The sequence below is a fragment of the Miniopterus natalensis genome, chromosome 15, assembly GCF_054644295.1.
Source record: "Miniopterus natalensis isolate mMinNat1 chromosome 15, mMinNat1.hap1, whole genome shotgun sequence".
Taxonomy (NCBI): Eukaryota; Metazoa; Chordata; class Mammalia; order Chiroptera; family Miniopteridae; genus Miniopterus; species Miniopterus natalensis.
Window position 1 is genome coordinate 44,213,880 of NC_142095.1, and position 13,533 is coordinate 44,227,412.

Consider the following 13,533-nt stretch of genomic DNA (forward strand, 5'->3'; position numbering starts at 1 on the left):
TCACATAAGAAGACGGGGTGTGAGGGGAGAGACACCCTTACGTGTCAGAGGGCACTGAGAGTCCACTCTTCTTCCATTCTGTGGGATTCCTTCCACCATTTCAGCAGGAGAAATCCCTCAGAGGCTGCAGGGAAGGTGGGTGGGACCTTATTTGATGGATGGAAATATGCCATTTAGAGAAGGGAGGGGACTTGCTGACAGTCACACATCTCAGCCCAGTTTCTGCTGCCCTTTTTCCCCCCAGCTGTACCTTTCATCTTATCCCATGACAACCAGCTCTGTCCTGGCCCTGAAGGGGGTGCACAGCTGAGGAAGGGCTGGCGCCTGGGACGGCCCCCACCAGTGTGCCTTGGAGATGGCGCTCTGATGAGGGACATGCGCCTGTTCTCACTGCCTCCGAGGCTGCGAGTGAGGCGCTCAGTGCGTCCCCTTCTGCACCTGAGGGGAAGGAGTTCTCGGGAGCCGGGTGGGACCTGGGGAACATGCACTTGGAAGGAGTGGGATGTTTATATGTTTACTTTGTGTTAACATGAACTACATATATCATAAAACATACATAAACATAGAAGTCTTAAAAAATGGGCAAAGACAAAAACTATAGTTTAAGTATCTTGCTAATTGTGGTGGCTTTGTTCCATTATTAGCTGTATTTAACCGTATATATTTAGGGCAAGGCTGACTGATACTGGATGTAAATCTGCATTTCCATAGCCTTGTAAATAATTTCATAACATGTTGACTGATGTCGGATCCTGTCTGATTGTACTGGGCTGTTTTTCTCTCGGGGTGGGTGACGGAGCTCTTGCGAGCAGGACTGGGGGCAGCTTCCTTGTTTTTGTGTCATTTGCCAGGTTCGCAATATTAGTATTATCTTCAAACCAGAGCTCCTCTGTAGTAATCTTTTCAGGCCATTCGTTCATTTTGTGAGGGTTAATTTAGTTAAAATTCTATCATAAAATGTTTAAGTTCACTTAACTGGCACTAGCGGACTTGGACATGCTGGAGGACATCAGATGTAAATGAGTAAGTCAGGGTGCCACAGAGGGGTGAACACCACTCCCTTCCCTCAAGAGAATGCCGTCCCTCCGTCACCCTATCACTTCCATATCCTGAGACCTGAGCCTTGGAGAGATGGGAGGAAGGGCTGCTGATGCCAGCGAAACTAACCCTCTCTCCTGAGCTCTGGTGGCTTGAGTGGGGAGGTGGGGTGATGTGCTGGGAAGCAAGGAAAGGGGGGTGCTGAGAGGAGAAGCCCCAGCCAGGGCCGGACGACAGCAGGCAAGGCCCTGGCCACCTTCTGCTCCTGCCCGTTTGGCAGAGTCGGTGGGAGCAGAGCTCTGGGCACCCGGAGCTCGTTAACAGGCCTCCCACCATATGGTTCTGGGCAGGTTTCCCACTGCCAATGTGGTGTCCGTTTGCCAATGCAAATGGCCTCAGCTCAATACTGGCCTCTCTACAAAGACTTCTTCCCCCACGTGGGGGCTCCCTGGGGAGACCTCCTCTCCAGGGTGGATGGGAGATGAGGTCACTGCATTTCTCCTCCACCTTCACCCCACCCTTCTGATGGGTCGACGACTCCTTTGTATGTGTCAACCTTGCTGAATTATTAGGGTCCTTCTGGGTGCACATAAGCCCCGCACAGTCCAGACACCTCATCTGGACATTCCAGGCTGCTAATCAAGCACTTCGTCATCTCAGCCGAGGCCCATGTGTGCTGCGCTTTGATGTGGTGATGCTGATGTGGGAACACACCGGCCCCCTGCAGGAAGCGGTAGGCTGCCAGCCAGCCGGGCCCCGCTCTCTTAGTTACCTGGGCACAGGCAGGTCCTTCCAGGGGACTGTTTCACCCTGAGCCTTTACCTGGCCGGTCCCCTTCAAGACTTGGCTGAGATATCCCTCCCTACCTCCGTGCCCCTGGCTGGGAAGGCATCCCCTCCCCTCAGACTGGATTGTGTCCCCTTGCTATGTGCTCCCAGGTGTCCTTCACCACACTGCCCTATAAGGCCTAGTTTTTATGTCTACAGCCGTTTAAGTTTTTTGAGGTTAAGAATTTTTGCCTATCACTATTCCTGTTTGTTCTGTGTGTAGCACAAATGACAGAACACAGTGGGCCTACAATCATATTCGATGCATAAATATTGGATAGTATCAGCGGCTGAGCGTCGATCTATGAACCAGGAGGTCACGGTTCGATTCCCGGTCAGGGCACATGCCCAGGTTTTGGGCTTGATCCCTAGTAGGGGGCAGGAGGCAGCTGATCAATGACTCTCATCATTGATGTTTCTATCTCTCTCTTCCTCTCCCTTGCTCTCTCTGAAATCAATAAAAACATATTTTAAAAAAATTGGACAGTATTGAAGTGTAGTCATGGGGGTGGGGAGGCAGTCATTCTTATGCCTTTTGTAGAAGTATAAATTGGTGTATACTACTCTTTAGGGGACAATTTGACAGTATCTATCAAAATTCAAATTTCATTCAGCAAAATATTTTTTGACATTTGTCCTATACATACACACCCATGTGTGCAAAGAAATAAATTGAAGATTATTTACTGAAACATTGTTTATATAGCCAAAGACTGGAAACAACCTAAATAAATTAGGATGCATCCACACAATGGAATACTACCCAGCTATGAAAACAGGAGGGAAGTCAATATGGCTGATATGGACTAATCTCCAAATTCACTGATATTTCAAGCAAAGTGCAGAGCAGTAGGTATACAATAACTTCCTACTGTGCTCTCTTTTAAAAGAGGGATATATACGCATATGCTTGTATAGGCTATGCTTGTACATGCAGAGACTATTTGGGGAAGAACATACAATAAACGGAAAACAAGGTTCTTTCTTTGGGGAACGATACCAGGGTGAGGTGAAGGGATTAGTAATTTCACTCCATGTCCATTTGAATTTTTTACAGCATGCATGTATTTTTTAAATTAGAAAGGTTAATAAAAATGAAACATAGTAAAGATGGGACAAATTAATATTATTGAAGGAATGAACGTAGAATGGGGATTTCGAATGTGGCTGTGTCCTGAGGGCGCCAAGGAATGAATGGCTTCAGGCTAAAAAGCTGGCTCAGTAGTCACCCAGCGGCTGCCTGTGGAGGTGCCGCCGGCAGAGGGCGCCCCAGCTGGCATGAGGCCAGGCAGGCAGCTCCGCTGCAGCTGGAAAGCTGCTTTGGCGGCAGCAAGTGTAGGCTAGTATCTGGGGGAATGTATAAGAGGGAATGATTTATTAAGGGAAGAATGGCTGTGTGGGAGCTGCGGCAAGCTCATGGGCGCAGAGCTGAGGGGTCTGTTTTTGCTGAGGACACCGAGGGGTAGTAAAAATGGCCCTGGAGATGAGGCAACATCATTCCTGGTAAGCTGCCACCTCCGGACCCAGTGTGCTCACCTGGACCGGAGGAGCGACAACTGTAGCTGCCTCATGAGGGTCATGGCGAAGACTCAGTGAGGGGCTGCGCATAAAGCCCTTAGGACAGTGGTCTGGCCAATGGAAAGGGGACAGCTGTGCATGGGCCCCAGCGAACTGGGTGGCTCTGGGCAAGTTTCCTGCCTTCTTCGGGAATCAGTTCTCTCATTTTTAAAATGAAAGGGTTTGACGAGCCCAGTGGTTTTAACTTTTCTGAGTGGGAACAGCTTTGAGAAGCTGGCGAAAGCTTTAAACTAGTGAGTCCAGAGAAGCGCACATATCCCTCCACCATTTGCAAACAATTTCCAGGGGCTCCTGGGTCCCCCAGAGCCCTTGGCAGACTCAGGTTGAGTTCTGGACTCGTCTCCTCTGACATTAATACCCTAGTGCTCTGAGACGCTCATGGCTCTTGACATGATTCTCCATGGAAAAGAAGTTTGAAGAAGAATAAAAGGGAAGCTGCTTCCCCATCTGTGTGTCTCTCTTTCCCTAGGGACAGAAATAAATACTTTTCATTTCTGAAAGAAAACCCTGACCGTCTTCTTTCATTCCCCTCCCTTTTTGGCAGGGGGCAGAGGGCACTCTTTTTGCTGTTACCCTTGTTCACTTTTTGTTTTACTTCCATCTGTGGCGTGGGTCCTAGCAATGTGACTCCAGGTCGGGTCTACAGATGACAGGCAGAGCAAGGAAGGACAAAGGAAGAAGGCAGGAAGCGTGGCTAATGTGTTCCTGCTGGCGTGGCCACGGGCGCCCCTGTGCTTGCCTGGGGCATTCTCTTGTCCTCTAGATAAAATGTCAGAGGCCCAGAAAGGCTCAAAGTCTGGTCTGAAGTCACACAGCTTTCGGAAGGGATTATCCGTTCAGCCTTGAGAGTCTACGTGCTGGGCTCTGGGGGGGGGGGGGGGGCGGGGATGCGGGACAAAATAGTTTAGGTTTCTGTCTCCTTGGAGCTTTCGCAGTCTGGGGGAGACAGAGGCCAACATTTCTGTAAGTTCTTTCTCTCTCTCTCTCTCTCCCTGGGGATGGGTTCAGTGGAGGGCGTGAATGGGGTCTTCGGTAGCAAGAGGAGGGTGGGCAGTCCCCAAAGGCTCTCCCAGGAGGGGCATTTATAAATAGCAGCCTTTCAAAGATTTGGGTGGTGGGGCCAGGGCTCCAGGCAGAGAGGAGCCCCCTGAGACAGGAAAGAACTCGGTTTGTTTGAGGGACTGGCATTCGACTAAGGATCCTGGGCACAGTGGCAGCAAGTGGGCTGAGGGGGCGGGCAGAAGCCCAGGCAGGGGTCAGCCGCGCCCTTGTAGGCTGCGCTTCCGAGCTCAGATTTTACTACAGGCAGTGAGAGTGAGTGATGGGAGCGTGTCAAGCTGGCTAACTTACAGCCTGAAAATACTACTCGCTTTTTGGTGCAGCATCAGTAGCTGAGACGCCAGAAGAAATATCTTTGTTATCCCAGTAGTGCTCAAAGGCGGTGGTACAATCCCCCTGGCCCCGGATCTTGCAAAAACTGGGGAGGACATTTATGGTTGAAAAAATAATTGGTGCTGAGCTCTCCTGGTGTTGACCGGGCGGGGCCCAGGGATACTGAAAGTCCAGGAGAGGAGCGAGATCATCTTTTCCGATAAGGAATTTCCTGCATCTCCCTGACTTTTAAATATTCCCACTGAACATGAATGGAGGTGGAAAAGCCTGTTTATAATGAACTGAGTCCAGATTCTAATTTTTTTTTACACATACACTCAACGAATTTTTGGCATCTTTCCAGGGAAATCAAGAAAATTTTGTTACCAAGACTTGTTTGTCGATTCAAGAAATCAGTGTACTGGTCCTTAGGCTTTTGAGTTGTCAACTTGCAGCTGCCCCGTCACAGTGACGCTCCATGTGGGGCCCCTTCCCTAGGCCTAGTGCAGTCGTGCCTGGTGCTTCACATTTTGAAATTAAATAATTACTGTTTAATTCTCTTTTACTTCCCCTTTATATGCTGTGTCTATTTAAAGAGTGTTATGTGGGTAGGTTTGTTAAATACCTAAGACTTTCACTTCAGGATAGTAAAGGGCATGGGAACGCCTTGATCTACAGGATGTTTGGGTTGGAAGGTGTGAGAACCCTGCTCTGTCTTCTGCAGTGCGCGTTGTGGTAACCGGATTTGGGGAGGGGAAGCTGAGGCTGAGAGAGGTTGAAGGACTTGCTCAATGTGGCACAGTCCATGTAGAGTGGAGCCTGGGATTTAAATTGCAAAGCCAGGTCTTTCAGCTCTTGGCAATGCTGTCTCTTGGGATCTGGGGACACCTGCTCTTTGGAGCAACTTGTATGAATAGTTGTGATGGGAAATGCTTACCCGCCCGAGTTCCTTGTCCTCCAAGGCCAGGACGCCTGTGCTCTCTGTGAACAACTTCACCTTCACAGCCGGCAGCGCATGGGTCGTGGAGAAGTCACCCTGGGTGCCCCAGCTGTGGACAGAAGGAGAGGGTCAGTGTGGAGACCTCTGCCTTGACAATGCCAAGCTCAGCTGCCTTCTTCCTGGGCTGGGTGAGTGCAGGGTTAACCCAAGGCAGCGCTGGCTGTCACATCCCCCTCCCGTCCCCTCCAAAGCTGCCAGAGTGACAAAAAGTGTTAATTAACTTGTTAGGCAAATGCAAGACAGATGCTCAGAAAGTTGCCACGGGTCTTCACAGAACACTAGAAGGAATCATGAGGAGTTAGCATGAAATCAAGTCGGTGAGAACTTTCCCCCACGCACTTGCTATACCTGCAAACTATTCCCAGGTAGCCACTAATAAATATTTCCTCCCACCCTTGGGATCCCTAGTTCTTGGAAGCTGGAGTCTAGATTTTTAGATGGGGTTTCATTTGGTCCGAGCCAGCACCTGACTTTAAAATGAGACTTCAGTAACAGTGGGAAGTGGGGTGGTGAGGCGCCCTACTTCTTGGGCATTCAAAGACGAGTGGAAGAGTGGATGGCGCTCAGCCTGTCGTGAAAGATAGAAGGAATGATGTGGTAAATTCCCTTCCCCGCCCATGGCCTGTAGCAACCTGAGCCTCAGCTCACCCCAGAGGAAAGCCTGGCTTACCTAGCACCTGGGTAGAGCGCCCGGGGGGCTGACGTGAGCCCCTCAGATGTGGCTTCCTCATTCACTCATCACCATTCTTAGTCTCATAGGGCCATCTCCACCCACTCTGTGCCTGAAATCAGCATGGCCTTCGGGAAGTGTCAACTGGATTGCACGGAGCCCCTGGCCTAAACCCTGCCATGGTACCCGCGCCAGCGCACACAAGATGCCATCCAGACCCCCTGATATGGTCTCTGATGCATCCGCTCCGGTGTCACAGGCGTCCTGGTTGGGCCACCTCAGGGCTGTTGCATGCGCCGTTCCCTTTGCTGGCAGTGCTTCCTCCCACCTTACCCTTCTCTTGGCTGCCTCTTACGGGCTCAGCTTAAACACCACTTTCCCAGAGAACATGTCCCGTGATCTCCTGTTGTAAATTTGGCTCCAATGTTAAATTCTCTCAAACGTATTATCTAATTTTCTGTCCTGGCTATCATCGATTATTAATTATTGATTTGTCTGATTTTTGTAGCTGAATCCCCTATTATTCTGTAAGTCCCATAAGCACGGAGACTGTGCTTTGTTTATGTTGCATAGCTAGTGCTTAGCACATAGGATACACTTACTGAGTTATGTTGAATAAATGAATGATGCCAAACACGTTCTTTTATAAAACTAGGAAATGGGAATGGATGAAACTTTGTATAGAGACGTTTATTCATTTTACCTTCTATGGTGGTCAATTTCTATATTGTAAAATATTCATTAAAATATTATTTTTAATTCTAATATTGTATCTTATGGATACATTATAACTTACTTATTAATGAGACTGGGACAGACATAACTTTTTTTATTTCATCTCTGATTATTCCCTTGGGATAGAGACCTAGGTGGGAGGCCATGTCTTTATGTGTCGACAAACATGATGGTGTCCTTACAACGCTGCAAGAACTGCGCTCATCAGAATACTTCCAAGGCTTGGGACACCTATTCCAGTGCTTTCCATAAAGGTGGGGACTGTCCTCCCACCTTCTGGGAAGGAGAGTGAAAATCATAGGGCTTCTTGCCATCATTGGGTGGCCCTTTTCACATTTTCTTCTGGCCTGTTTTGTCACTGACATTTGCATGGGCATTTTTTTGACTAACACAGGCTTGACTATTTTCCTCTGTTCATTGTTTGTATTTTTTTTTGTAAGTGATAGAAATCTCGCTGTTGCATGCAAATCAGCTCAAAGACCTGAAGGCTCTAGAGAGTTGACAAGAGAGCACGTAACAAGGAGGGCAAGGGGAGCCCACATCCATGGGGAAGCATAACAGTCACAACAGAGAAAAGAAGACACTGACAAGGACATGAGACAGAAAGAGAAGTTACAGGTTTCAAACACAACAGCAAAATGTTAGATGCACAGAAAGAAACTCTTAACTTTGGTCATCAGCAATTGCAGCGAGCCCCTGAGATAAGGCAATCTTTGTCCTAGCAAAGGTGATGTGACAAGGCATAGCATTTTGAATGAGATATCCTTAGTTCAAACCCAGGTTAGTTACTTACAAACCGTGGGACTTGAGGCAAATTAATTAGTGTCCTTGTATCTCAGTTTGCTCAGCTATAAAATAACCTCATTTCGCAGAGAAAATAGTAGCAGGCTTGGAATAGGACAAGAGCACAGCACATTTTGGCTACTTTCCCTTCTCCAAATAAAGATACTTAAGATGTATTCTAGTAACAGCCATGATCGCTTGTATTTTGTGTTATCTATTTAACACATATGTAATTAGCACCTACTAAGTCTGTCCCTTTGCTGGGCAAGCAATTTAGACAATGTTCTCCCTACTACACAAGCTAAGAAGTAAAACAGCGACTGTCATCCCTATTTCACAGATCATAAAACTGAGGAGAAACTCAAGATCTTGCATATTTTATGCCAGCGAATTGCAACTAAGTTGGGCTAGAACCCAAATCTCTTAATTTCTAATTTTCAGCCCTCGCTTCTGTTATTGTCATGATTATCAATAATAAGTACTATTAATGATTAGCAATATTGGCAAAAAACATGAGCATTAATTTATTCTTTATGATTAATTGTGCTATTAATCTCTTTAGGCGTTTATCATGCTTGATCATAGGGATGAGGAAGATTCCTGCTGGAAACCAAAACAGTTCTAGAATGAGATGCTTTAACACTGAGACACAAAGAGGCCTTGATCCCAGTGCCTGGGGGCTCCCCACACTGCACCCCCATGAGAGTGTTCTTCGGCCTGGTTTGTAGGGAGTTTGTGGCCTGCTCAGCAGGCACTAATCTAGTCTGCCTAGACCCCTGCTGCTACCCAAAGATGCTCAGCTCATAAGGCATTCGACGTGACTCAGACTGGGCCAGGGCGAGGCCTCCAAGACATGGTCAGCTGGATGGAAGCCAAACTGTTGGAGGCTGCCCTGATCACCCCTGTTCACCAGACCCTGAGTTGCTTTTCCTTTCCATGAGACCTGCAGCTGTGCTTCTGGCTTCCTACCATGACCCTTGGCTCAACTCAAGTCCTTAGGTCTCTACTGAATCCACTTTATCCATCGGATTTCAGAACGGTAACCTGGCCCAGTGGAGCAGCAAAAAGAGGCAGTCTCCAGTCTAATCAGAACTGGCTGCATCATTCGCAGGGCCCAGTGCAAAGTTGAAATGAGGGGCTCCTTATTTACAAAGCATGACAAAAGTGCCATCCGCGGCACAAAGATGTATAGCATTTCCCTCTCTCTGAGCGTTTCCTTTGCTCAAATGCATGTTCCATTGTTTCATCAAACTTCACTTACAAACTAAGTTCAAAGGTAAAATTATTAAGAATTTCAAGAAGGAACAACAGAGCATTATACCCAGCATAGGTCCTGTCTGAGCATGGGGCCTGTGCAGCTGCATGGATCGAAGCCCACGGTCAGGCTCTGAGCCGGTGCCCCTCCAATCTGTTCAGCCTGGACGGAGCAGGGATGGAGGCAGAGACCGGCTGTCGCTGGTGTTGACAATGGACTGTGAAAATCACCCTGCCTTCTCATCGTCAATGCTTTCTATTCTTAGGAGTAAGGAGGTTTAATTGTTAGCATCCTTCCCCTTTGGGAAATGTCCACTCTGTCTTTTTCCAGTCATGGAGAGACCTGACTATCTATAATAAAAACAGCTAATATTTCAGAGATTACTCTGCGCAAAGCACAAATTCCTACCTCTAAAATGCTCTATAGTCACACATACACTTTATCTTGACCATCCTGTAAAAGAGTTACAATTATATCCCCATCGTTACAGATGAAAAACTGAGGCTCAGAGAGGCTAGCAAGGTGTCCAGGGTCACAGGCAGGGAACAAACATCTGTCTCACTCCACAACCCAAGCTCTTATCCTTGCCACCCTATTATCTTCCTCACACCTTCCCCGACTCGCTCCTCTGTGGCTTGATCCAGTTAACATCAGTTACCTGTGAGCTCAAAGGGAGAATTCTGCTTCGAGACTGACGGGACCCTAGGCTGCTCCAGCTTCTCAGTTTGGGTTTTCATATGTTCAGTACACCTCACAGACTGCGACACACCTATAGCTAGATTAGCCAGTGCAGGACGCAGCAGCCATGGCCTTGGGGGGCCGCACGTTGACCAGCCAATCTACTTCTCAGTGTTTGCTTTTCTCTGCTCATTTCCTTTCCTCTGATGCACACTGTCTGTGGCTATTAAGATGAATACCTCATCTTAAAAGTTTCCGAAGACTGAAATAAAATTATACTTTGAAGAGGCTGATGGTTGGGAAGGTTGACTAACTTCTCTCTTAACACAGGCAGACTAAGTACAATGTGTAAAGGGTCCCCCTTCTGTGACCCAATCTTATCTACCACTGTATTCACACAGTATAGCTAGCTCACAAAAATGCTAAAAATAGTCCCCAATTATTGGGTACTTACAGTTTGCCAGGACCTGGGCTGATTGCTTTCGATGGATTATCTCATTTAATCCCTCTGACAACTCCGTGAAGTCTATTCTGTTACTATTCCCACTTGATAAATGGAGAAACTAGGATTTGGAGAGGTTAAGTAACTGGGCCAGGGCTTCAGGCTATCACAGAGCTGGAATTGAAACTTAGAGTTTCGAAGCCCAAAGCCCATGCATTAAACCACAGAACTTACTGTCTCTTGATAATTCATACCAGTATCATAATATAGTTTGAGTGCTTTTTATAAAATCTCCTGCATCCAACACAGGGCCCAGCATACAATGAATATTTGTTTAATGACTAGGACGAAGTGACAATTTCAGGGAATTCTGGAGAGATGTGACACATGAGATAACCAAGGGCGTGACTGCCTCTTTTAAACCAGGGCTTTATCTTCCTGAGGATTCGATGTTTTTCAGAAGAGCATGCACAACAGTGGGACTGCACTCAGAGGAGCAAGGTGCAGGTCTCTGGAGGTCAAGGGGTGGTTAGCTGATGAGGCCAAGGGCTGGAAGCAATGTGATGCCAATAGGTATGCTGCTAGAAAGTGCCACCAGCTTATAAACTACTATTATTACTTTTGGTCTTTTCAGCCATCAGCAGACAAGCACAGACTATAGAAAGGCCATCACCTCCAGACTTCCAAATGTGAAGAAACAAGTATTGAGACATGTGTGTCCTACCCAAACCAAATCCCTTTTGCAAGAGGGTGGGGAATAAATAGATGAACAGTCCACCTCACTAGCCTCCATGCACCATGCGCTCCTGTAACTTACATGGATTGGATGGAGCTCTGACTTCCACTGCTTAGGGATGCTACCTAATCAGCCCCTCACTTCTCCCCTCATTTAGACAGCTCTTCCTGAATGCCTGCCATGTACCAGTCACCGTGTTAGGTGCTGCTGTGGATTAAAGGCGAACAAGGTATCAGCGCTGCCCTTGTGGACATTATATTCTACTCAGGGAGATGCCGTGTGCATAAATGATTACGCTTAGTAGGTGTGAGTTAGAGCCTTGGCTTTTACGTCTGTAAATTGGAGATAAGAACAGTACTGACCTCAGAGGGTCCATGGAAAGACAAGTAGGAGATAAGCTCTTACATACACATTGTTCAACTCAATATCCAGCACATAGAAAGCACAAAAAATATGTCTTTCATATCAGGATTATAGACCAGGGGGTGGTAAACTATAGCCCATGGGCCAAGCCTGCCAACTACCTGCTTATGTATGGCTTATGAGCTAAGAATGGTTTTCACATTTTTAAATGGCTGAAAATAATGAAAAGAAGAACAATATTTCTTGACACATGAACATCATGTGAAATTGACATGTAGTGCCCATAAATAGTTTTATTGGGACAGGGCTAAGCTCATTTGTTTACCTGTCGCCGAGACTGCTTTTGTGCTTCAAAGCCAGAGGTGAGTAATTAGGACAGAGACCATATGGCCAACGAGCCTACAAATGCTTATTTTCTGGTCGTTTCCAGAAAGAGTTTACCGACCCCTTCTAGACCCAGTTAAATCTCTGGCTCAGTCTAATGGGATAGTTTTATTTTCATTCGCAGGTTAGGGTATGTTTGCCTGAGCTCGTCCATAAAGATGAAGAGTAAGCACCACTGATGAGGACAGCTCGCTCCACGGTCATGCAGTTTTCTGCTCTCAATTCTGCACGGGGCTCTCTCCAGCAGTCTTGGCGCACTGGAAAATTTGGGATTGTGTATTGTAGCATTTCAGACACGTGGTGCCCAAATGCTGCTTCCAGATCCACTTGAGCTGGCTGACTCATTTAGTCACACTACATCATTATTAATACCAAATAATAAACATGAGTAGCAGATAATTCATATTTTGGGGAGGCGGGGCAGAGATGACTTTTAAAGTCACAGCACATTATTTCTCCCAACTTATCCCACAGAGCCACTGCTTTGAAAGTGAACACTTTGATCTGGGGGAGAAACTAGGGGAGAGAAATATGCTTGGGGGGAAGGAGGGGGAAATCCACAGGCAAAGCACCGTCTACTGTGTGTTTGGAGAGCATCTGCTTCGTTGCAGTCACATCTCTGTTTACTATTTAAAGCCTCTTATTTGCGGAAGCCTCCTCAGACCATATGTTATCAACAAATGTTGCTAATCAAATACAGTCATTTTCATTAGAATTTCCCCCACCCCCTTTAGGAACAAAAAACAACATTTGCCACAAAGGGAATATACCTCCCAAAATGACAGCAAACATCCCCTGCGAACCTTTGACAGCAGAGTGATATTTACAAAGGCGTAAGTGAGCAAGCCAAGAACACATCCACTCTCGGCAAGTAAGGACCCTCGGAGAATCGGATTTTGTGCAGGGTGGTGCTGGGGGATGATATCATTAGTTGCTATGGCAATGCTCAGCATAAGGCCATAATTCACGCCACGAAGCCTGGATTTGCATTTATTCAAGGTATATGGCTCATGTGAGCTGGGTGTTAAATTGGTTTGGTTCATAAAATTAACTGTGGGCTTTAACAAGGGAGAAGTGTTCATTTTAGGGAATGAAATGTCTTGGTCCCATTGCTAAGAGGGAAAGTTAATAATTGCCTGGAGATGGCCGCATCAAAACCTTTCAGCCTGCCTTTCAGGCGTACCACCTGGTATATTCTACGCCATGTGGATCAGTCACGCCATGGCAGCGTGTCTCTCATCAACGAATTGGTAGGATGGGAATCGGGGCCCTCAGTGCACTCGGAGAGCTAAACTACCTCTCATCTACATAAATGAGATGTCTGCTTTGAAGAAATTGGGCTGTCTGAGAGGCGGAGAGAGGAGGGCTTGGGTTGGCCTACCGGCATTTCCACTGGACTGGCCCCTCCGCAGGAATGTGAAACCAAATGTGCGCGAACCTCAGCGTTAGCTTTCTTCCCTCACATCTGTCCTTCCAAGGCATCCCCGACTTAGTCAAAGGGGCTGCTGGCCACCCGAACAGGATCGTTTTCTCCTCCTTAGCCCACACCCACTTCATCACCGGTCTTTCATGCCCCCTAAATATATCACAAAATGCTATGGAGCAAAATAAATCAGAAAAGAAAGGCCGGAGGTGCCGGGGGAGGGTGGGTGGGATTCGAATACAGGGCCAGC

At 47.2% G+C, this 13,533-nt stretch overlaps 1 protein-coding gene across 2 annotated transcripts in view; it reads right to left on the minus strand.

The window, feature by feature from the left end:
- CADPS (calcium dependent secretion activator) overlaps positions 1 to 13,533 on the minus strand; it is a 434,238-nt gene that overhangs the window by 174,466 nt on the left and 246,239 nt on the right. For both annotated transcript variants that reach the window (XM_087825065.1, XM_087825064.1), the window contains exon 7: positions 5,752 to 5,863. In XM_087825065.1, the coding sequence (XP_087681191.1) occupies positions 5,752 to 5,863 (112 nt within the window). The remainder of the gene's footprint in view (positions 1 to 5,751; positions 5,864 to 13,533) is intronic.